This window comes from Haemaphysalis longicornis, unplaced genomic scaffold (assembly GCF_048455015.1).
Source record: "Haemaphysalis longicornis isolate Haplotype H1 unplaced genomic scaffold, Haemaphysalis longicornis Haplotype H1 scaffold_7, whole genome shotgun sequence".
Taxonomy (NCBI): domain Eukaryota; kingdom Metazoa; phylum Arthropoda; class Arachnida; order Ixodida; family Ixodidae; genus Haemaphysalis; species Haemaphysalis longicornis.
Window position 1 is genome coordinate 142,400,707 of NW_027526422.1, and position 25,806 is coordinate 142,426,512.

At 49.8% G+C, this 25,806-nt stretch overlaps 1 protein-coding gene across 1 annotated transcript in view; it reads left to right on the top strand.

Moving 5' to 3' along the window:
* Window positions 1-25,806, top strand: part of LOC144145246 (uncharacterized) — a 329,859-nt gene that overhangs the window by 26,494 nt on the left and 277,559 nt on the right. The window contains exons 4-5 of the mRNA XM_077676783.1: window positions 3,054-3,161; window positions 10,430-10,568. Of these exons, the coding sequence (XP_077532909.1) occupies window positions 3,054-3,161; window positions 10,430-10,568 (247 nt within the window). The remainder of the gene's footprint in view (window positions 1-3,053; window positions 3,162-10,429; window positions 10,569-25,806) is intronic.

A 25,806-nucleotide genomic window follows, 5' to 3' on the forward strand; every position in this document is an offset into this window, starting at 1 on the left:
TTGACTGATTTTTTTTTATGAAAGAAGAACCGTGAGCTGGTCGTCAATAAAAAAGACCAAAATGCCAGGCAAAAAACAAATCTGCACTGATTGATGCACTCTTTGAATGATTATGGTGCTTAACCCGGCGAAGGTACTCATGGTCTACTAGCCATGGTTTAGCGGAGGGCTCTGGATTTATTTTAACCACTGGGGATCTTTAACAAGCGCCGAAGCCTCAACACGCGGGAGACTTGGCGGCCACGCCCGGGAACCGAACCCGCGTCTTTGGGATGAGTAGCACAACAACTTAGTCACTCATCTACATTGGTGGGTCAAACATGCCGTGAGCCCTGCGTTTGTTGCGGGGGGCTGACTGAAAATAAAATATTCTTCTGCATGCACAGCAAATCTATGCGTCGCTTGTATTTGTGATTGATATATTCGTTGATATATTCTTTGTAGAATCGATATTTTGTCTTGAAAAAACAAATTGACATGCCTGAAAAAGGAACAAAGCTCGAGTTAGTTAGGGCAGTCAGTTTGGCAACCGGCACACGCATATGTGGCCTTACGAACGAGCACTGTGCTTGTACGTTTGCTGTAGCTACGTTTTTCAATGGTTTGGCTAAATTATTGCAATGAGATGCGTTTTCGGCCGTCGCCTATGTCCTCCCCCCTCAGGCTTTTCCATAGGTAGCACTTGTGCTGGTACAGCCCGTGCCAAGTTAATTCCCCCAGATGAAAAAACCGGCCTACAATCCATGAACGGTTACTGAGGCCCTGCCGGTTTGGCGCGAAAATGCTCATTGATCACGCGAAGCGAATTCAAATTCCAACGGCAACGCGGCGTATCGCACCACGTTTGCTCCGGCTGCAGCAGACGACACACGGAGTGCGGAAAAGCGCTCCAACAGCGCCCCTAACGGCCGCGACACGCTATTTTGGGCTGCGCCGGATAGTGGGCGCCTATGGGAAGCTGCGAAACTGAGTTGTTTTAATAACGTTGCTTTTAGGTTCTCCATGCTGCAGGTTCATCTGTGATTCGGGTCCTTCATCGTCGTCCACGTTGCGTGACTCATCCGAACCACGTGGCAGTTGCAGGGGTGGTTCACACACGATTTACAAACCCTCTGCGATATAACGGCAGAGTAGCGTGCTCCTCCGTGCGTTAGCTGATCACGCCATCACTTTCCGAGACACAGCAGCTATGCGCCATGATCGAGAAGACTGAAGCACCTGCTGTGCACAAATTTTTCACTGGGGAATATCTTAATCATCCGGCATTTTTGGGATGTATGCACGGCAAAATGCCTGCTGCACATGACTTTGATGTCCAACGCGTTCGATGGCACATGACGAATTTACCAGGGATATCTTTTCTGCGCCTGCCCAAAAAACTAGCCACCTCTCATATAATATTACTCCTCCTGGATTCAATTTTTCCCGCCTCTTTACCCTCCCCGCACATCTTTGGATGTAAGAGTGCTCGAACGCTCATTGAAATATGAACCGCAGTAGATCATTTCGAATCTACATACAAGAAGTAACGGCCACAGCAAAAGAGCACGACTAGTTGAGGAAGGGAACGAGTAGTTACAGTTCCGCCATTCATTAACATTTGCAGGGCGGAAAGCCCTCGAATGCTTTAACAGCGGAGCTGCTGTATAAGCGGTAAGTTCGCGGTGGCTGGAAAACATACTAACAAAACATCGAGTGCTTGTGAGCGCGTCCCTGCGTTCCCGCTGCGAGCGACGACCGTCCCCGCCAAAGTTATTAGAACAACGTGGTCTCTACCAGGCGCACTGGCTTTAGCAAAAAAGGCTGGCAAAACAATTACACCATCTTCCCGTAGGGAAACCCTGAGTAGTATGCAAAGGAGCCATGGGGTCGATTCAAGTGCCCATTAGTTTTCAGTTCGTCGTTTCCGTTAGGTTGAGGTACGTAGCTACCGTTATATTTACAGTTTGGTTCCCATGGCAACTACCACACTTTTGACTTACCGGAACTAGGAAATGGGAAATCGCGTTGAGCCCATGGCTGCTTCGCATACTACTCAGGGCTCACCTACGGGAAGATGTGTAATTTTATTAGATGCGACGGAGCTATGTGCCTCTCTTGTCGTTGGTGCGCCGTTCACACCCCCACTGCGCATGCTCGGCTTGCTGAACGACCGGTGGTGTCTTACCTTTAATGGCTCCTGGAGCGACAGTGTTACCGGTGTATTCCTGTGCCGGCCCGAGATGAGCCGAGCATGCGCAGTGGAGGCGTAGACGGCGCCACAACAAAGGAGGGACTTAGCCCCGACCACGCCGGTGTCTTCTTGGGCCGGCACAAGACGAGCGCACTTCCCCTTAAAGGGCTGCTGGAGCGGCATTGTTGCTGGTGTCTTCCTGGTCCAGTGGATGGAAGGACGACGGACGACGGAGCCGAGAGCAAGAGATTCTTTGCATCTAAAACCTCAATAAGCGAGAAAATGCCCAGCGCTTGTGAGATCGTTTCTCTGGGCTACCGCCAAGTCCTCGGTTCTCGCAGTGGCTCTAGCAAAAACAAAAAATAACAAAAATTAAAGTGCAACGCTAATCCAAAAGACGAAACGACACCCTGTTTGGGTACATGTCACCGCAGCCGCCGCATTCTCCAAAAGCCCTTGTGGATAATTGGAGACATGCTGCGACGGTGCCATTCCTCCCCGACACAACTTGCAGATACCGCCACCGCTGCCTCGCGTCGCTGGTGAAGACCTGGTGGAAGTCTACAATGCTGAGGATGACTTTGCAGCCACCACTCGCCGCGAAGACGGCGACAAACCCTTCGAGGCATTCGACGACGATTACTACTACCGCAACTAGGCAAATAAACAATAGTACTGAAAGCTATGTTTCCGGCCGGCAATGCTTACCTACAACAGCTTCGCCAGTCATGTTTTGCGTGTGAGTGCAAGTTTCCCTGAATTTTTGAAAAGAGCTAGCTACACTGATATAACTTAGAACAGGCATAACATGGGTTCGGAAAGCAATGTACTTGAGCAGTTGCTATACCCTCTTTGAATGCATGGTTCCCTCCCTCTGCAGATGCCATTCCCTGTGACTGGAAGCCTGGTGAGGCTAGTGGATGATATTCGTCCTGATGGAAACCTACAACTAATTCACATGGAATTCCCCTACAATTCAAGGACGGACGTGAGTAACGAAAACTTGTTGATTCTGTAATATATTTCTCAGAACATTACGTATGCGTTCAAGCCTACTTGAAAAACGTGCCACAAACACGTGTTTAGCGAGAAAGCCCTATGTGCACCATCCTGCTAACACCGGGTTGTCGTTGTTCTTGTTGTTCTGTAACGAAAAGAGCCAACGCTCAAAACACTAAATAAAAATTGGCGAAGCTAGCACTAAGTCGCGCAAGGCTTGAACCAAAGCGAAGCTGGATGATTTCTTTCTATGTAAGCACCGAAGGACACATCACCACGCATTGTATTAGGTTTGAAATTGCTTATTTACAACGTCCCATCGTCGCTTTCCACTGTGGTAGTAGTAGTCATCGTCATATCCATCAATATCATCGTATTCTTCATGCATGACTGGCGGGCCCTGATCGTTTTACCCGGAGGCTTCCACACTGCTCTAAAATGGCAACGCGTCAGCACGCGCTGCAACGGGCGGCATCCGGCTTCGCGAACAATGCGTCTGTAGTGGGAGCTGTGTTGGGCTCCCCTCTTGGGAAGCGGGCCCTCGTGAACTCTTTACTTGGTATTTCTTTTGCGAGCGCCACGCGCAAGCCTGGACGACGCCGGGTGTTCCTCGTGAAGCCCGTGTTCACGTGCGGGATAAACTTCGGGAGTAACTATGACGTGGAGTTTTCTGATGACGCTGCGTGCATTACAGCCAGCAACAACAGCTCGACTGTTAAAAACCAAAAGTTACACTGCATTTATTTGGAACCGTTTCTTCAGGGTGCGAGCTATGAACGTTAGCTCCGCGCGACCTTTGCTTGTTGCCGTGTGTAGAAGGAGTATTTTGTCCTCGTTAATATTTATTTCTTGGTTGCACGATCCACATTTGGAGAATATCTAGGTTTGGGTGGATTTATGTGTCTATGTTACAGCGTTACAAAGCTATATATTAAACACAAACGAGGCATCAAATCGCTTGTACCGTGTGACACGAAACAGTGGTGAGATGCGTGCAATACAGATGGACACCAGCCGCACATAAGTGTGCTTCCAGTGGAAGTGGCGGTTGCCAGTCTGATGTTGAAAGCGTACTGTCAGGTGAAGAAAAGAAAGTGAACGCGAAAACCGTGACACGGTGTTGTAGTACAGGAGCTTTAATGGGTACTTTGCTACAAAAAAAATTAGTAGTCCTGTGCAAGTATCGCAAGGTTGCTGTCTTGAAAGCACGTAAGCCTATTTAAATTTAATGAGGACTTCTGTAGCTCTGGTAGGAGTGCCGATGCAGCTAGCCGGGAGGCGGAGCGGCGTATGGTATGGAGGGATACGCAGTGCAACACAGCCAACTGTCCCGGTCCCGACACCCACTGCGATACCCTCAGCAGCCATTGGTAGCACACAAACCGCAGTTCCTGTTGCTGTGGCGACTACTTAAAGAGTCTTCACTATAGTTCGACCCTCTTGTCATCCTCGTGCACCCAGTAATTGTAAGGGCTCTTTGGGAATGGACACCAGGGAACTGGTCACGACATCGAGGTCCGCCGCACCAGCATCTGTGGCTCTAGAGCCCATGCCCCGGGTGAGCGTTACTACTCTTGCTGTGCACGTGAACGAGCATGATCTGTCGCGTGCTCCTCGCGCCCCCAAAAAAGGCCATTGGCGTGACGCCACCTGCACTGGCACCCCAGCTGTACAAGTACAGCCGCCCCTTCCTTGGCCGACAAAAAACCCCAGCAGTCAAAGGGACAGCCGCAGAGCGTAAAAAAGGGTACCCTACACATTTAATTTACCTATTAATTTACATAATTACGCAAGTTATTTCAAAGAAACTGCAGAGGCCTAATCGAATATCGTGTCAAGGTTCACAAAAACACACGAATAAAAAAAGAATTGTTAGTTGCCTGCAGGAAGCACATTTAAACTCAACAGAACCTTCCTGGCAGGCTCGCCATTTTTTGTCACGTGACTCGACTGGCAAGAATATATGGGAACGGGAAAAAAATGCAGGCTTTAAAACACAGGCGTTTATATTAAAGACACACAGATGTATTCTCACAAAATACAGCCCACAAATACGCGCAATATTACAACGAATTGCCGGACACACGGCAATAAGTTACCTACACTAACATCTGACACTCTTCCCTTAAAAATCTACAATGTCCTAGGACCAGCGTGCATTAGGTAGAAAGACAACCTAAGAAGTAGGCGTTGACATGTGGGAGGCCTGTGGACAGAATCCCCAGTTGTAGCAGGGAACCATGCATGTGGCAGGGAACTATACAATAAATGCGAGTTTCAAAGTTCGTTTGTTTCTATCGCATGAATTTCTTTTTAATGTCTCAAGAACGTGCTTAGCGATACACAGAGTGGTGGAATACACGACAGAGGGTTCTCTACTGCACATTAGTGTTCTTCAATGAACACGTTTTATATCAACTGCACGCAGACAAAGTTAATAAATATTGAAGTCTGTTGTGTACACAGTAGAAGGAGTTACGGGGGATCCGGAAATTTAAGTGTAGGACATTTCAGTGCAGGACGTCTCGCTGTGGTGATATCGGGGCACAAATGTTGGTGCAAGAATTTTCGGTGGATGGAATGGTCCAGGCAGTCTTTTAACATTTTAGCTTTTAGATTTTAGTTTCTTCCGACGATGTGACTTTACCGTTCAAGAGTTGCGAGTGGGCCGCACTGTGCGGTTACAAACTGGAAGCCCAGGCGTAGCATCAGCGCGTAAAACAGAACTGTGATAATAAATGGTAAAAAACTAACGCGGCCACTTTATTCCCTTTCGAACGTTTAACAGTAGAGGTGTTTAAGCATTTGGTTCTGCCGTCCATGAACAGAAACAAGCTCGCGGCTGTGGTCGGCGTGCCGCCAGAGTAGTAGCACATACTCGCAGTGTCCGATTAGCTAACGTTCTTAGTTCCGTAAAAGCTTCGCGTTCCCATCAGAGCTGTTTACGCTCTTCGTTGCGGCGTCGATAAACAGAAATATGCGCGCCAACTGTCGACTGCTTCTGACGTTTCTTTCTCCGCGTTGCAAGGAACAACCACCTACGCCCAAAAAACTCCGAGCGGCCGCGCACGCGACGGCGGTGGGCCCCGCACATGGGGATGGAGCGACCATAGAAGATCCGGACGCCCAAAAAAGAGGCGGCTTGTCATGAAGTGCACTGCGCTGCGCTGGCAGGCGAGAATGCAGTCGGCGACGGCGAGCCGAGGACCCTGAACGGATGCGTTCGAGTCACCGTTTGAGCAAACAGCATCGTCGACAAAATGACTGTATTTTGCTCTTGACATCACTCGGCCCACGTTAGTAGGGACAGCCACGTGGGCTCATAAATTTTGGAGCTGCCATGATGGCGGCTGCAGAACTATGTCCGCTCTGCGCCGCGCACATGCGGAATGGGACGAGCAAAAATTTCAGCACGCCTGAAGAAGAGATGGCTTATCACGAACGCCTTGCGCTGCCAAGCGAGAATTCAGCCGGCGTTCGTGCCTGAAAGGATAGCGCATGCTAACGCCGTCTACTTTGGGAGAGGTGTGAACGCCTGCGGAAAAAAATGAACGATGTACTTTCAGCGGCAAGCTCTGAAATCCATGTGAGGTGCAACAACCGGGCCTTTGACGAAGGCAGAGGGGCCGCCAGCTTTGCTGTTTCTGCAGCCTTGCGCCACTTGCGCAAGCTGCGGCAATTTTGTATCACTCACGTGAACAGCCGTAGCCCTTAACCTTAAGTGTTACTGAAGCGGTTAGTGAAACGCTTTTCATTTGACTTCAACCAACTCTGCGAGACGGTGGTTCTGTTAGTCTGTCACGGTTTCCTTAATAGGGTGCGCTGTCAAAAAATATGGGGAGTCAACTCGGGCAAGCAAACGACCCCACCGAATCCACAGGGCACCGGTGACGAGGAGGTGACCGTCTCATACGCGGCTTTCGTCAACAAAGGCAGAAACAACAAGACCGAGCCTTTGATGAAACAAACAACAAAGAGAGGCTCGTATTTTAACACGCGAGCAGGAGTACAAGCTCGAAAGTATGAATATAAGTGAGAGGTAACAAAGAAAACAATACGAAGGAGAGAAATAAATGTTAGAGAGAATACAAACAAGGAGCGTAACAATGAATAGCACGAAGTAGCGACGTAAACTACGTTGAAACTCTTCGATGCATATGAGAGACAAAGTCCCAGAATATTCACCGACCGCGCCGAATGATGCACCGCTGTCCGGAGGGCGATGTTGGCTACCTGTGAAGCGATGCTTCAACGTAGGCCAGGCTGACCGATGACAGACACGGGGAGTCAAGACCATGGACTACGCTGCAGTCGCCTATCGCGCAAGTCCGTGATGGTGATGCACACATGAGCAGAAGCTGTTGTTATATCTCTACCTCCGAACGTAACTAATTTGTCTCGGTATAGGCAGCCTTTTATAACCGCGCTGGCTGAGAGAGAGAACGAAAACACAAAACGCACCTTCCGCTATCGAGCACGGAACTTAGCTCGGTCTTCCTTCTGGAATCATCGGTGCGCCCTGCCACTGGCAAAGCTACGGAAGGTTTTAGAAAGCCCTGGAAGCTTCGAAGAAAACTGAGCGGTGGGGTTTTGTTTTGTCACTTAATTAGCTTGCTGGCGCGCGTGAATTCGATCCGTCTCCGGTTCACGCCTGCTGCCGGGCGATGATTCATAGACGCTATGTTCGGGAAACATCTAGGAGGTTCGAGGGGGGAATAAAAAAGGAAAATGTCATGGGCAGAGCGTCTGTATTACGTTAATAAAACCGCTATAGAATAATCATTAAATGCTGTATAATGACTAATGACGCTAAGAGTTTTTCCAGTAATAAGGATTTAGTGGCATATACCTTACCGTTGGGAAACTCCATTGCATATTACCAACAGGCACATTGTGTTGCCGGCACTCCTTGGATTACTCCCAGCTTCATTGGTGACCGATCTTCCCAAAGTAAATGGCATTGAATTTTTATTTTGTCGATTAACCTATGGCAAGGTCTGAGCTCTGCCGCTGTCCACCGAGCTGTTTACATGAGTGCTAGCAAAAAAACAGGAGTCCAGATGACTTTGCCCCACCTCTGTTTTTTTCTAAAAGTAGCATGCTGAGATATTATTTATTTTGAGCAATTAAGATTGAACAATACGTTTTTTCAATGTTTTTATTGCCTCAAAAGGAGCTAGGCTCAACAGCACAAAGCTGCATGTACGGTTTTCTCGTGAATACAATCAGGGTGATTACTTGTATATAGTTGTGTGTTAAAGATGGTGTGTGGGGTGATTTTACTAAAAAGCGGATTACTGGTAAAGAGGGCCTCCACGCTAAAAACCCATCGTGTTAGAAGTTGGAGGAGATAGAGGTGTGTGGGGAATGTAGTCATTGAGAACCAGTTGGGCTTGTTGGTGGCACATGATCAAAGGTTTGAAACGCACAACAACAAAAAGGGAGAAAGAACGAAACAAGACGACCGCTGTCCTGTTTCGTTCTGTCTTCGTCGTAGTCTTTCGGCGCTGCAAAGGTGTGAGAAAAAGTTGTCCTCGCTTATATTCTTGTAATTTTGATCTTTGTATTTCAGCTGTGGGAGCGAATAAAAGTTAAGTGCACTTGGAGACCATGACGCTCTCGGCAGAGGCTAACTTGTTTGTAGTCATTTGGGCATCCTAAACAAATATGAATATACTGTAGACTCGCGACAATTGAAACTCGCATAATTCAAGATTTCGGTTAATTCAAACAAATTTCAAAATTTTGGTTGGGCAGCTACGTTTTCAATGTACTTTAATGCCGCAAAATTCAAATTTCTATATTTTGTAAGTTCGGTTAATTCGTACTTTTTGCTTGTTCTACCTAGAAAGTATCTGCTAAATTAGCCGCTCCTTGCTGAACTTGTCCATACTTATGTCAGTACCAGACAGAAAGAACTCTGATGACCTGTGTACACGCATCAAAGCGCAACCGCGCGCGCCAACAACCGTCTGTCGATTAAGGAAGAAAGAAAGAAAAAAATTGTCGAATTGGAAACTTGATTGATTTGATTGATTGTGGTGTTTAACGCGCCGAAACAACGCAGGCGATGAGGCGCGCCGTAGTGGAGGGCTCCGGATTAATTTTGACCACCTGGGGATCTTTAACGTGCGCCGAAATCTCGCACACAGGGGCGTTTTTGCTTTTCGCCTCCGTCAGAAAAGCGGCTGCCGCGGCCGGGAATCGAACCGGCGACCTCGTGCTCAGCAGCGCAGCGCCTTAGCCAGTGAGCCACCGCGGCGGGTGAATCGAAAACTTCGTTTGGTTTGTACTGTCACGCAAACCGTCCATTCGTGAACGTTTTTTTTTCAAAGTGCAAATAGCACTTTAGTAATGTGCTCGAATGTTGTATTATTTAGTATATGTAATTTTTATATACAACACAAGTTCGCATGTTGCCCGCGCTAATGTTTAACTAACTTTTGAATATTCAAACTTCGGAAAATTTAAACAAAATCCTGTGGCCCCACCCGTTTGCACTATCGCGAGTCTACTGCATATTAACAGCGGAATTGCTTAGGGGGTCGTAATGTCCGGCAATGACGCCCGTCCCACCAAGCGGCGGTGATGCCCATCACGACAGATGCAGGCACCCCGCTGGGACGACAGATGGCGCCATGGCATCGAAGGTGGTCCAGTGAAAGATTACACAACGCAGCGCACGTCCACCTCCCGACCTTTATATGATCCGATAAGCTACCAGACCTCCTGGGTGAGCCGCGAGTAGTGACACACCACCGCGAATGGCGTTATGAGAGCGACCACCGCCTATGCGAGAGGTGGCCGCAAGGGTGGAGAAGTCACGAAATACCACTGCCGTAGTCAAAGGAAAGGTCACCGTACACGATCGTTAGGGGCCGTACTGCTTCGTCCGTATGCGCCCACCGCATACCCACCAAAGTCTGGCCCAGAAGGTTTCCACAGACGATGTAATGGCCGTCCGGTGCGCGCTCTGGGCTCGTGCACAGGGGCACGCGGCACACTTACACCGGACATAAATGCATCGATATATTACCAGACCTCCGTGGGTCAGCTTAACTACGTATAAACCGCGGCTAGTGGCGGTGTGAGAGACGCCCTCGTATGTGTGAGCTGGCCGCCAGGGTGCCGAACTCAGCTCCACTGTTTCAGGAGATTTTTTGTCTAGCACGTTAACGGTACTGTTTATGCCCCATAAAGTGCTAAGGCATGAGAAAGGCTGGAAGTGATAATGCCATTATTACATTTTTTTTGCAGGTCTGTGGCGGCATGTGCATCGTACTCGATGACGGATGCATGAACCCAAACGAAATACCAGTGACATTGGGCAAAAAATTTGGCTTCGTAAGCCTCCTTCATCTGGACTTCATCGCAAGGCCTTTGTACATGGATTTCAGTTAAGTCGTGACCTAGTCTTTTGTTTTAGTGTGAAGGGCACGTACATGAACGTGCGTATTAAGATGTCCGGGCGGTTAAATTGCCTTTGAATGTTTTATGCTACGCCATGTATTGTTTTTTACGCGTGAGCAGTATTGACTCTTGAATTCGGCAACTCCGCCTAACTTCCTCTGCTAACCTACGGGTTAGGCCAAAAAGTGATACGGATACATTTTGTATTCAGAGAAACACAGCTCCATTCCTTATGGCTCTTTCGCGTGTTGTAAAAACATCGATTTAAAGCAACAGTAGCTATAAGAATGCCACAACCTGAAGATTTAGGGCTTCGTTACGTTCTAACATGAAATATGACAATGTGATTTCGCGCAGATAACCTGTAACTGACGCCGCGAACATCAGAAATGTACGGGGAAGAAAGGAGCGCTAGCGTTTTCAGATGTGCTCAGGTGTTCACAAATATTGTGGTTGTCCTTGACCGTATTTTAAAGTGAAAAGTCCAGTGAATCATCTTGCAATGCGCTGTTTAGAAATGGCAACGAGGTTTACCCGCTGAGATGGCAGACTGTGAGGAAGAAAGAAATTTTGACGACATTCAAGTATTTTTGTCAGTGGTGAAGGCGCAACCATTATTATCCTATTGAAAGACGCTGTGTGATGCTTTGCGTTATAATGAACTGCGGGTTATGTTCGTGGCTTTTTCTGCGGAGTGGCTGCGCTGTACAGGCGTTGAGGGCCACCTTTTGCTGCCATCGAAGTTCGCAATACAGACGCTTCAGCCTAAGTAGGACGGTGCGCAGTGGTGTATGGTGCACAGAAGGTGTAGGGTGCGTAGTGCAGCGCAGATCAGCCTGCACAGGGTGGCTGCACCGAGCTCGCCGTCGAAAGCATCGCGCTAAATAGGAGTTCTAAAAGAACAGCTGCGTTCATGCTCATTGGCCCGTTTCATGCTTTCGCAATAAAATTCTGACGAAGCCAGATTACTTTCAGTTGTTAGCGCGAAAACATTGTTTAGAAAAATGAGTGCTTTGAATACCTGTCGAGATTTCGTTGAGTAATGATCATGACGTTCCCTGCGGGGTATGTGCGGCACCAAGCGTGTTCGGTCTCAGTTCCTCATCCGACAAAACTTCACTTGCTTCATCGAACGCAGTACTTTCCGCTGTGCAAATTTTGCGCTGCCCCGGGCACCCTGTACCATATGGTATGGGAGTGCTCCACAAACTCCCGAATTCAAAGAATAGCGCACCCTTCCCATGAGCAGTGGGAGAAGGATCTGTCCAGCTCCAGTCTCGATTCCCAGCTTAGGCTGGTGGAAAGGGCTGTGGCGGCAGGGGTCTCCAATGGAGTCCTGGACTGAAGGCCTCACACCACATTACGATGCTGTCAATAAAGTTTATCCTCCTCCTCCACCTCAGTTCGATACTCCGGAAGTTGTAGCTGGCTACCTTGTAGATGCTTCAGACTCCTTAACGGTACCCTAAAAACTGTAGCGCGCAATGGCCAGCGAAGACAACACCATGCAGCTCGTTGCGCCCAATGTCAGTTGGTAAGAGCTATCTTCGTGCACCAGACAACTGGTGCCAGGTCTCTCCGTAAACCAACGACTGAATGTTTTTGCAAGCGTTGGTCAATACGCCATCACGAACACCTTCTACGCTTCACGGACTATGGGAGTTTTACTGGTCGTTTCTCGGCTATTATCTTCGAACGCTGGACCCCATCGGACGCCCGCCTTTTGGTAGTCCGGTGGAGTGTATTTTATGCAAAACCAATTCTATTTTATACAAAAGCAATACGCCGTTTCGTATGAAATAGAAATGGGAAATCCTATAATATGACAGGAGATCCGGAATCAGCTGTAGGGCAGTCAGAGAAAGCGGACTATTGAAGATGCCGGTAGGCATTTAATCCTTCTGCTCCTGTTGTTACTTCTTATGCCTAAGATTGTGCTTCGGGCAGCGTGAATTCAGTGGCAATAGGCAATAGATTAGGTTTAGCCGGCAGGGTATATGGATGTAATAGACGTAAAGTGTGTCTCGGGGGGATCTGCTAAAGGGCGCAAATGAGGGGCAGTGGAATTGGCACCGCGTGCTCCTGGGTGCATGTTTATTTATTTATTTATTTATTCTATAAGGGGGATTATAGCAGGGGACCAGCAAGACGCTTGGAAAAAGACGGAGACCAAAGACGAGCAAGGGAGTGGATACCAATGTCTAGGTACGTTCTCTTACAGCGTGCCACGCGATGCTGACTCTGCCTCCCCGTCTCTCACCCAGCATCTTGCGTCTGACATCATCATGCGGTGCATAGCAGTCGTTCCTCCTGAACATACCCCGTCGGTTGCACAGGAGAGATTAGGGCACACTAACCGCATGGTATCATCGTCTTCTCGGGGACTACTATCTCCAGTACAATTACCGCCCGGCGAAAAGAGGGGCCATCCTGGCGACTTAAGAGGACGAAACGACAATGGGATCGTAGTACTGCTTTAAACGTGCGATGGGCTCTATTTCACGAGCTGGACGACGAAGGCTTCTGGTGAGAGTCACCGGCTTGACGGGGTAGTTAACGGTCAATGTTTGTTCGGGAATCGTATAATGTCCTTGGTATTTAGCAAAGAATTTCGCCCAAAGTCCAGGAGTGGGGCATTGCACACGAAGCCATGCCAGAGATCGAGGTTCGAATGTGGGTGCAGCGGCTGAGCTGTCATGTCAAGACTTTTGGCGTCCTTGGTCTTCTGATGTCAAGGTTCGAGTGAGCTGTGGACATCCCCGGCATACCTCGCCATCTCGGAAACCGGGGTACATTCAGAGGGGTTGGGGCGATAGGGCAAAATAGTGCCGATGAAGCAAGATGGCTCTCGTCCATATAGAAGAAAAAACTGTGAAAATCTTGTGGTCGCTTGCGTGGTGGTGTAATATGCCTACGTGACAAAAGGCAACACAACGTTCCAGTTTGAGTGGTCGGGCGATATGAACATAGAAAGCAGTTTCTCCAAGGGTGCGGTTGAATTTTGACTTAGCCCATTTGTCTCTGGGTGGCAGGAAGTCATGGTTCTGTGGACAATATGACATTCCTTTAGCAGCGCCTCCCAACCGTCAGATAGAAATACCTTGTCTATGTCACTAAGCAGCTGTCCGGGCGCACCCTGTCGTAAGACGAAACGCCGGAGTAGAAAAATGGCGACGTCGCGTGCCGTTGACGTGGCCAGGGCGGCTGTTTCGGCGTATCAAGTCAGGTGATCAACCGCGACATTAATCGAACGGTTTCCTGATGGAGGGCTTGGAACGGGTCCGTAGAGGTCAATTGCAACCCGATCGAAAGGCCGTTCCAGGCATGGTAGGGCCCGCAACTCTCCAGTGGGGTCCCTTGAAGAGGTCTTGCGACACTGGCAGTCAGTGCACGACCAAATGTACTTTGCGAGGAACGTGTGCATTCCTAGCCTGTATTAGCGTAGGCGTAGGGGCTGATATGTCTTTAGTGTTGCAGCATGGCCACACTGGGTGTCAGCATGAAACACTGCACAAGGCACAGAAAAAACTACCGTCACTTTGTGACTGCTGCCCACATTTTTGGGGTTGTGTGCCACTCGATGGATGTACGGAACAACCACCGGTTCCTTGTGCCCAAGGCCGCCTGTCCTTCGGGGTGTTTCCTTTCAACTTCTGTAACAAGGGCTCGGCCACCGCTGTCCCCAATAAGGGAAATCGAGCAGCAAGCAATTGGGCAACCTGAGCATTGAATCCTTACTGAATCTTGTATCGGCATGACTTTGTTAGTGCTCCTGGAAAGGAAGAAGAAGCAACTGCCCTATTTACTGTCTTGCATTGTGGAGAGAGGTAAGGCAACAGCCATCTTCGCACCTTCGGTTTGTAAACCCAACACACGTGGACGGATAAAAGCGTTATGTTAATGTCTAAAACTGCAAGCAGTCATTGTTAGGCAACTCATGGGTGAAAGACAGGCCTTTCCCCAATCGTCGGGTTCACGGTAGATAATTTTATGACTTTGCTTGAATGTTATCTGCAATCTACGTTCGCTGCTTTTAAGGAGGAGTCGCTTGTGCAACACAAGAGTGTGTGAATTGGTTCATGCGTGGCTCCGGTTCTGTGTGGAATCTTTTTAGCGAGCATTGATGGGAAATTTGAGCTTCACCTGGACGACGGGCCGGTAGATAAAGTTTTGAGATATGTTGACGATTTTTTTATTTTATAAACGTTTTGCCTATTTTAGCTTACCCTGACCCTGGTAACATGAATTTAAAGATATTCCGACGATTGGGGAAAGCCCTATCTCTCACCCATGAGTTGCCTAACAATGACTGCTTGCAGTTTTTAGACTTTAAAATGCCGCTTTTATCAGACTACGTGTGTTGGGTTTACAAACCCAAGGTGTGAAAAGCGTTGTTGCCTTACTTGTCTGCACACTCGACAGTTGCTTCTTCTTGCTTTCAAGGAGAACTAACAAGTCATGCCATCACAAGACTCAGGAAAGTTTCAATGCTCAGGTCGCCCGGTTGCTTGCAGCTGGATTCCCCTTAATGGTTGTGACAGGGGTGGCCGAGTCCTTGCTACAGAAGTTGAAAGAAAACACACCACAAAGGACAGACGGCCTTAGGTGCAAGAAACTGGTGGTTGTTCCGTACATCAATCGAGTGGCACACAACCTCAAAAATGGGGCGAACAGCCAGAAAAATGCCTGTCGTTTTTCTGCGCCTTACAAGGTGGCTAGACTGTGCCCCAATATCCTGAAAGGAATGGACGAGACACCAGTTTGCCTAAAACGGCATGCGAAGCCATACGTGAAGCGCGCAACCGGTCTGGTGTACATGATCCCGCTGTCATGCGGGCGGGTGTACATCGGTCAAACTGGCCGCTGTCTTTAAGGGAACATGAGCTGAATATGCGTAACAAAACGGGATCCCACCTTCTGCATCATTGCGTGGCTTGTGAAAAGAAGCCATGCGAGCCAGTTTGAAGTCAGACGAAGGTGCTTAGCAAAAGCCGAGAACAGGTGGCAAGAGAATTAAGAATTAACCGAGGCCGTCTTCATTGGAAAGCATGGTGAACAGCGTGTGAGTGAACCATCCATATCTTTGTATGGAAATGAGTATGAATTTTTAAACCGTTATATCTTGTCATAAAGATGCTGACATGTGTGCGCATGTGCTGGTGTGGGTATATTAGCGTGCTCCATTTTCCAATAAACTGGTCGTGAGTCTGCGCCCGTCCTGTCTCTTCTCTTCCTTGTCCCGTCCGTATGCGCAGTTTTAAATGTAAGCTTGTACACAACTTAAAGTAGGCTTATGGGTCTGTTTTTCTTAGGTCCTTACGATCTACCTCCTTATGAATCAAAATAATTCGGCGTTTTGAAAGCTATGGAAACTTTTTGAGCTTTTAGGCATCGTGGAAACAGGGCAGCAAGCTTTTTCAGTGCAATATCTCCTGCCTCCTTTGAATGATCCATGGTCATGCCGTCGTCATCTGCAGCTTTTCTCTTCTGATGCCTTTAGGGCATTTTCTACCTCCTCTTTAGTTACTAGTGGGACATTGCATGTTGAGATTGTAGTCTCAGTGTTTTGCTCTGGTCGAACGTCACTGGCCAAGAACCGGGTGAGACTCTTTGTGCTATTTTTATTATTTCGTCAAAGCTGCGCATTATGTTACCCTGCTCATCTCTGAGTGCTAACATCCTGTCTTTGCCGATTGCTAGCTTTCTCTTAGTTGCTTTCAAGGTTCCCCTTATTTGCAGCGTTTCCTCCATCACTGCCACGTGATATGCACGAATGTGGTTCGTTTCATTTACTTCTGTTAAACTATTTCTGCAGCTCGGGTAATTCAATCTGATCTGCCGTACTGCACAATGTGATGTTCCTAAGTTTGGAAATTGGTTCTTTCGTGTTCTTAGTTAGTTTTCCAATTTGTTTCCTAGATATTGCTTCTCCCACAACTACTGCTGAGTTATTGATTGCCGATGTTAGCTTAACCTTCAGCTTGTCTGCAGTGACATCTTTCTACTTGCCTAGAAGCGCGAACTTCTTTTGAAGAGTTATTTCGAACTCCTGCGATCTGGCCCTAACTGACTCCTTGCGGGGTTTCTTCGTCTTCATGAGATTCCTCCTTTATCTCTTGTTATTAATCCTTAGCTTGCATCTTGTCATCCAATGATCGCTGCTCAGATTCTTACTTAGCGCCTCTACATCTTTCACAATACCTGTGTTGCCTTTTAAAATAAAGTCAATTTTTTTTTTGTTGTACCATTGGGACTTTTCCATGTCCGTTTCATGTCCTTTCGTTTATAAAAGATGGTGTTGATCAGCCTCAGGCTATTTCTCTTTGTAAATCGCACCAGTGTATGTCGTTGACTGTTGCGATTCTCCATACTGAAGTTTCCCAATGACCTTTCTCCCATTTGCTTCTTACTGACCTTTGCGTTAAAGTCTCCTATCACAATCGTGAACTGTGTTGTTGCCTTCTTCATTGCTGATTCGACGTCCTCGTAGAAGCTGTCTACGACTTCGTCATCACAGCTGATTGTTGGCGCATAGGCCTGTTCTATGTTTGCCTGTATTGCTGTTTTAGAGTGATCACAATCGGCAGACAAACAGACAGACAGACAGACAGACAGACAGACAGACAGATAGATAGATACATAGATAGATAGATAGATAGATAGATAGATAGATAGATAGATAGATAGATAGATAGATAGATAGATAGATAGATAGATAGATAGATAGATAGATAGATAGATAGATAGATAGACAGACAGACAGACAGACAGACAGACAGATAGATAGGAGAGAGAGAGAGACAGAGACAAGTTGTCCTCGGACAACATTGCCGTGCACGCCTGCATTGATACTGAGCCAACGTTGGTCAGTGTTGCTTTTTATACGCGCGGTTCATAAGGAATTAGCTCAGACTGGCTTACTGATGAGAGGTTCATTGACTTCTGGCCGTTGGAAAAAGCCGCTGCTATGCTGAAGTGTACACCTGCGAAAAAATGGCTAGTTTGAAGCTCAGCCGGCCAAAGAGACCTCTAGAGGCGTACACGCGCCCATCCACGCCCTTATTAAGACAGCTCTACCGCTAAAAAGTGTTTATCGTGTGCTCCGTCAACAACGGTGACCCACGGCGGGCTGCGGAAGTCAGGCAACCCTGCGCTCCAAAGTCCGGAAACATTTCGACCACGCTCAGTGTGTAAAAACTCTATTTGCGTATTTGTTACGCAAGAACCGATAACATATCTTTAGAACCCTTGCTTGCGTGGTCACAGAAATTGGTTGTACTTCTTGTGCACCCAGGTGTTTTCGAGGTATTGAAATGTTTGCGATTATACTTGTATCGCCCGTGGTCGGCATCGTACTACTAGCCCGGTGTACACACCGTTGCGCTGGGTGTATACTTACGTTGCGCTGGGCTTATTTAGTGTTTTCACCTTCGTAACTTAGTGTACGAGGCTGCGGAAGGACTTCTTTAGCTTTTCCAACAATCTATAACCCCTGCCTAGCGAACAACGTCTTTCTAATTTCAAGATTAACCCCACCGGCTAGACTGGTTAGGCACGCGGAAATAGCGGTTTGTTTATATCGTGTTTTCATGAGCGCTGTAATATTCGGCTTTTTCTTGTTTCTAAGTGTTTGTCCGATGTAGCGGAAGCGTGTTTTAACCCATTTCAACTGTTCTGAGACCCCACCGGGTGGAGTTCTTGCTTACTCTGTTATTTGCACCCGCGGCTTCGCCGAATAGGGCTACGGTGACAGTGGATGTGCACATTTGGGCTTTTCGCTGTAACAATACAAAAACCTGGCTAGAGCTCATTTACCTTGCTATCCCATCGGATCATCTCCGCAGTTACGCAAGTATGACCTTTATTAAGGGCCCATCCTGTCGCTGAAGTTAGCTAGGCTTGTGTGACTTGCCTCGACACCTAACTCGACGCGGCTAGCCCAACGCCGAGAAAAGAGAATGCTCATAGCTGTGACATTATTGGGGCTAGGAAGTTCACATTTGTTATAAGGGTGCTCTAGAACGTTATAAACAGGAGTGCAAAATAATTTAACTTACATTCAATTCAAAATATTCCCTAAATATTTGAATGAAGGGGCGTGTTAAACTAACGTATGGTTAGTTCTATATCTATCAGAAGATTTACCACTACCTGAAGAAAAGTTTATATATTTCCTGTTATCTGTATTATTTTTCACTTGTCATGTGGGACACCAGTCTGTTAACTTTGTTATTCAGATTTGAGCTGACCATTTGCGTCTCAGCTGAAGAAAGTATGACCAGATGGGATGGTCGGCGCATACGCATAACAGGAGGCCACCTCCAGACGCCAAGTAGAATGTGCACATTGCGGGTCAGTATAGAAGGCACAACGTACCCTGCGGGGTTCGTCATTTGCCTAAGTGCTCCGGCGACGTAATTCTTGGAATGGACTTTTTGACGCACAACGGTGCAATAATTGATCTACAGACCAAGTCTATACCGTTTTCACCCGCTCACTCCATGACGCCGGAACCGAACTCCGAACACCATGCTGCTGTAAGGATCGCCGATGATCATGTCACCCTGCCACCTCGCGCAAGCTTTATGATTACCGTCTACTGTGAACATGCTGTTCCTGACGTCGACGCTATAGTAGAGAGTGACCGAGGGGTGCTCCTCGACCGCAGTGTTTCCGTCGCAAGAGGCATTGCGCACTTTAAGCAACACCAATCTGAAGGATTGATCTCTAAATTCAGCGAGGAATACCGGCATTTAAACAGGGGCGCTGCAATTGCGTTCCTTGAAGAAACGCACCAAGCAAGTGACGTGATCGCAGTTGGCGACTTTGAACGCGCAACCGAAGATACCTTCAAGCTTCCGAATCCCTTCGACTTAAATCCGGTGTGGCAGCATGAAGAACGGAAGAAATTACTTCTCTGCTGCGTCGCTACAGAGAGTGTTTTTGGTCAAACTGAAAACTGCGTCAGACACCTCAAGCGAAGCACCGAATAATAACCGAAGATGGAGCTCGACCCTCCCGACAGCCACCGTACCGCGTCTGTTCACACGAACGGGAACCCATCCGGACTCAAGTCGACGACATGCTCAGCGACGACATTATACAGCCATCGAAAAGCCCCTGGGCTGCGCCCGTCGTACTCGTAAAGAAACAAGACGGCACATTAAGGTTTTGCGTTGACTACCGGCGACTGAACAAAATCACAAAAAAGGACGTGTACCCCCTCCCCCGAATCGACGACGCCCTCGACTACCTCTGCCACGTGAAGTACTTCTCGTCGATGGGTCTGAAGGCGGGGTTGTGGCAAACTGAAGTGGATGAGAGCGACAGAGATAAGCTTGCATTTATAACTCCGGACGGCCTATAGAGTTCCAGGCGATGCAGTTTGGGTTGTGCACAACGTCAGCAACGTTTCAAAGTATCATGGACACGGTGGTAGCTGAGCTGAAGTGGCACACCTGCCTCGTATACGTCGACGACGTTGTGGTATTCGTTTGAACTTTCGATGAACACCTTGCATGGTTGGAGTCTGTACTCCAGGTCATTCTTACGTCGGGGTTAACGCTGAAGCCTGAAACGTGCTGTTTCGCGTCCGAGGAACTCAATTTGTGGGGCGATGTCATAAACGCTGCAGGAGTGCTGCCTAACCAGGCAAAAACTTCAGCCATATCGAACTTCGCAAGACGAAAAACAAGAAGGGCGTGCGAAGATTTCTCGGACTGTGCGCATACTACCTGTTCTTCGTCGCAAACTTCGCACGCATTGCAGTGACACTCACGCGCTTGACGAAAGCTAGCACCCCTTTCAGCTTGGAAGACGCCCAAGAAAAAGCATTCGGCGAGCGGCAACGATATCTGCAAAACCCGCCCGTGCTTGCTTATTTCGAAGAAGACGCCCAAACGAAAATGCACACGGACACTAGTGACATAGGCTTGGGTGCTGTTCTTGTCCAAAAGCAAAGCGGTTGCAAGAAAGAAAGAATCGCCCCTGCCAGCCGTGGCTGTCGAAGGAGAAGAAAAACTACTCAGCCTCTGAGAAAGAGGGCCTCGCTATAATGTGGGATATTTTAAAGTTTCGCCCATACCTGTATGGTAGACAATTCAAAGTTGTGACAGGCCACCATGCGCCGTGTTGGCTCGCCAATTTGAAGGACCCTTCCGGCCGTCTTGGGCGGTAGAGCTTGCGTCTGCAAGATTTCGGCGTTACAATCGTCTATAAATCCGCCAGGAAGCACTCCGACACCAGCTCCCTGCCCCGCGCCCCTGTCGACCCACCAGCACAAGACTCCGATAAAGACAGTGCGTTCTTCGGAGTCGTGACTGAGAGCGATCAAGACGCCCAGCAGCATGCTGACCCCGACCTACGCGTCATGATCGACTACCTCCAAGGATGCAACGTCACCGTGCCCAGGCCCTTCAAACAGAACTTACCTGCATTCAGCCTGAAAAACTCCGTCCTCGGGAAGAATTTCAGCCCCGGAAAGCGAAGGAATTATCTTCTTGTCATCCCGGTAGATCATCGTGACGAAAGTTTGGAAGCGTGTCACGACGACCCAACTTCCGGAAATCTCGGCAAAACTCGCACAATTAGAAAAATCAAAGCAAAGTACTACTGGCCCCGCCTTACAACCGACGTCCCCGGCTACAACCGGAGCTGTTGTGACTGCCAGCGACAAAAAACGCCGCCGACGAGACCGGCCGGACATCTGCAGCCGATCGCCGTTCCATCAAGGCCCTTCCAACAGTTCTGAATAGACCTTCTTGGGCCGTTTACTACGTCACGATCGGAGAAAAATTGAATTGTCGTAGCGACAAACTACCTGATGTACGACGCAGAGACCGCCGCTCTTTCATGGTAGACTGCACAAGAACTCCCGAAGTTCTTCCTAAACCAAGTTGTGCTGCGACACGGAGCCCCTGGAGTCCTAATCACGCACCGCGGAACGGCGTTTAATGCGGAGCTTATGCAAGAAATCTTACGCTACAGCAACAAACAGCAGCGAATAACGACGGCGTACCATCCCCAAAAGAACGGGCTAACGGAACGTCTGAACAAAGCGATCGCGGATATGCTGTCTATGTACGTCGTCGTTGTACATAAGACTTGGGTTGACATCCTCCCGTATGTCTCGTTTTCGTACAATACAGCAATCCAGGAAACTACGCAGATGACACCTTTGAGCTTGTCTATGGAAGACGGCTGACTGCGACGCTTGACGCCATGATCCCGCACGTACAAGATGACGACTTCAATGCCGACGTGCAAGGATACCTTCAGTGTGCGGAGGAGGCCCGCCAGCTCGCTCAAGATAGTACAACGGACCAGCAGCATGTGGATGCGGGACGCTACAACCTCCGACGCCGATACGGCTAGTACCGCCCAGGGGATAGTGTGTGGGTTTGGACTCCCATCCGAAGACGCGGACGTAGAGTCCGTGTTTGTCGCCTCTGCTCTTAGTTCCGTCCCTGCGCTGTTCAACTTCATTCAGTGACAAGCTTCTGCGACGGTACTTCGGAACCTATCAGATCCTACTACGTGCTGGCCAACTTACCTACGCGGGGATCCCCGAATGCAGAACGGGCCGATGGGATCGTGTTCTGCCGGGAACATGTTGTTCAATAAAGCTGCGTGCGCCAGTGACCCCGCTTGTGCGCGGCGCACTATTGTTTGTTGCTTGCGGTCGAGGTGCTGGTCCGGCACAGGAAGCCTGCACCTGGCGCTCCTGTACAACCCCGTAATCTCGCGGTAGCTCGTAACTGGGTGTGGTATGTCCGAGTCGTCCTCGGCCCGGTCTGCTAGTTCACGGGCGTAGTTGTCGGCGAGGGCGTTGCCTTCCACTGTCGAGTGTGCCGGAACCCACACGAGCTCTACGCCTCGTCCCGGTGGGCTGCGCTTTGCGAGAATTGCTAGGGCCACGTGGGAGACGATCCCCTTGCGGTAGTTGCCGTAAGCCGTCTCGGAATCTGTGACGATCGTATGCATGTCTCCGTGCGTGAGGGCGAGAGGGCGAGGGCGATGGCCACCTCTTCTGCTTGGCTGGCGTCTGTCGTCCGTAGCGACGTGCTGGTCACCACCTTGTCGATGGTCGTGACGGCGGCCACTGCTTTGTTGCTGTGCTCGGGAAGTGAGGCGTCTACGTAGAGGACCCGGGGGTCCATTTCTAGCTGTCGGTCGAGTGCCTGTGCCCGCGCTGCACGCCTCTCGTCGTTACTGCCTGCCTGCATATTGCGCGGCAGGGGCTTGGTCTTGAGCGCTTCCCTCCACGGCGGAGGTAGAGGGTGCTTGGGTATCTGTGGTTCGATGGGCCAACCAATCTTCCGGAGGACTGCTCGGCCGTGCTCAGTCTGGATCAGTCGCACTCTCTGGTTAGACCGATGGGCCTCTATGAGCTCGTCTACCGTGTTATGTAACCCCATGTCCAGCAGCTTCTGCGTAGACGAGTACTGGGGCAGGCCCATAGCCGTCTTGGTGGCTTTCCTTACGATCGTGTCTAGCGCGTTCCTGTTCGCCTTCGTTAGCTGGAGATACGGTGCCGAGTAGGTGATGCGACACACGATGAACTCTCTGACATGGCGGATGGCGTCGTCTTCTTCAAGTCCTCTGTTCCGGTTCGCAACGCGTCAGATCATTCCGGTGACCTGTTCGGAGGCCATCTTGATCTTAGCAATGGCCGCTGCCGCCTTGCTGTCTCGTTGTAACAAGAGACCGAGGATGTGGAGCTGCTGCGTGGGCTTGATGTCTACGCCGTCGATGGGAATGACCACATTCGGCTCGGCATCGTTCTTGTCTTCTGGGCTGTACAATGCGGAGTGCCGACTTCTGGGGTGCGCAGCAGAACCCGCAGGTCTTGGCGTATTGGTGGATCATCGTTGCCGCCCTCTGCAGGATCTCCTCCGTCCAGGCTTCGGATCCCGCGCGACTCGCGACTCATCCACACCATGATGTCTTCGGCGTAGAACGCGTGGTCCACGCAGTCGACCTGTTTGAGTAGATTTGGCAGCGGGAGGAGGGCCAGGTTGAATAGCAGGGGCGACAGCACGGAACCCTGGGGGCTGCCGCAGCCTCCCAGTTCTATCGGGTCCGACTTCTCTCCTCCAATCTATATGACCGCCAAGTGTTTGCTCAGGAAATACTTAGCGTAGCCGAACGTGCGTTGCCAACATCCCGTCTTCTTGAGGTTACCGAGAACGCTCGCGTGGGACACGTTGTCAAATGCCTCGCTTAAGTCTAGGGCCAGTATCCCGCGCGGCGAACTCCGAGTGGCTTTCTTCACGAGCTCCTGCAATTGCTCCAGGACGTCATGCGTGCCGAGGTGCTGCCGGAAGCCGTACATCATTTCGGGCATTTGTTGGTCTCTTCTAGGTAGGTTTGGAGTCTACAGAGCACCATGCGCTCCATTACCTTCCCTAGGCACGACCTGAGGGAGATGGGTTGCATGTTCTCGATTGTGAGGGCTTTGCCCGGCTTGGGGATGAACCGCACTTGCGCCTCTTTCCATTGCATGGGCAGCAGCGAGGTCTCCCAGGTCCTGTTGATGTGGTCTAGGAGCCTCTTGGCCGCGCCGTCAGTCATATTGCCGAGCAACGTGTAAGTGATTGTGTCTCCGCCAGGAGCACTGCGTCGTTGCTATTATCGATGGCATTCCAGAGTTCCGCCAGCGTGAACGGCTCGTCGAGTTTGTCGTTCGCCGGGCCGTCGTACGTCTCGAGGATCTGGAACTTACCCCTATCGGTCTTGAGGTAACATGGCGTCAGGTCTGCGACGAGCTTGCGGCCGTCTCCGTCGAAGGTATTTAGAACCTTAGTGAGGTTGCGATGCGTTGCCGTCTTGTTGCCCAGCGGGTCGATCAGGTGCCTCAGGAGGCCCCAGGTCTTGCGCGTAGACAGCTTGCCCTGCAATCCGTCGCACATACTCAACCAGTTCTCTCTGCTAAGCTTGATGGCGTACTCTGCAATCTTGCTATTGAGGACTGCAATACGCCGCGCTAGCTTCTTGTTTCTCCGCTGGCGCTTCCACCGCCTCGTGAGCGAGTGCCGAGCCTCCCACATGTGGGCCAGCCTCGCGTCGACGAAGGGCGTCTGCACCGTCGTTGTGACCTCTTGTGTAAATTTGGCGAGTGCTGTCTTCTGATCGCGCGCCCATTCCGCATACGTCTGCTTGTCTTCTTTGGGCTCTTCTCCATTTTCCTCATCGAGGGGTTCTCGTCTGTGTACTTGCGGAGCTTGTCCCAGTCCGTGATTCGGGCTCTGCCGAGTGTAGCCCGAAACCGCGGTCCTTTGATTTCTATGCCGATTATGGTGTGGTCGGATCCGAGGTCCGTGCCTTCGTCCCGCCACGTCGCGTTCAGGTTACCCTTCAGCCACGTGAGATCGGGCGTCGTGTCACGGTTGACGCTGTTCCCTGTTCTTGTGGACACCCCAGACTCGAATTCTGCAATTTCCGTGGTTCTGACCAGAGCTTTCCCTCGTTTGGATTCGTATCTGTATCCCCATAGCGTGTGGGGAGCCTTGAAATCGCTGAGGATCAGGAGCGGCCTGTTCCCCGTCAACCTGTTCGCCTGCCCCACCGTTTTGTCGAAGTCGTACTGGCGCTGCGACGGTCTGCAGTACGCGCTCATGACGAATAGATTCTTTCCGTTGGCAATTGTCCGTGTGTGAATTTCGATCAGCGTGTGCTCGCAGCCGTGCTGTGGCGTTACGTGCTGCGTGGCCGCGATGTTGTTGCGTACCAGGATCGCCGTGCGCTTCTCCGTCGGGTCCGTGTACGTAACGTAACCCGGCAGTCGGGGTCGTCCATGCGTCTCCTGCAGCGCCACCAAGTCCGGCTTCTGATCGAGCCCTTCGATGTGTGTAAACGGTTCGGCGTCTTTCTGACTGATACCCCGGCAGTTCCATCGGTAAATGAGTGTGCTCTCCTGTGCTCGAGGAGCCCTGTTTCTACTCTTGTTCGGATTCTGAGCCATCGTCGTTTGCCGATTGCGCGTGTCCTCGCCCCTTCGCAATGGATTCCTTGACTCGATTTGCCCGCTCCTGGCGGAGCGTGGCTGTCTTGCTCGTGGTCGATTGGGAGAGAGTGGAGACTTTGGTAGCCAGGCGTTTGTGCCTGACCGACAGCGCCTACACTCGCTCTTGCATTTGCCTAAAGCCCTCTTGCATTTCCCTAATTGCCTCCAGTATGTTCTGCAATACAGCGTTTATCTCGCTGCCCTGCGAGGCTTGTTGTTT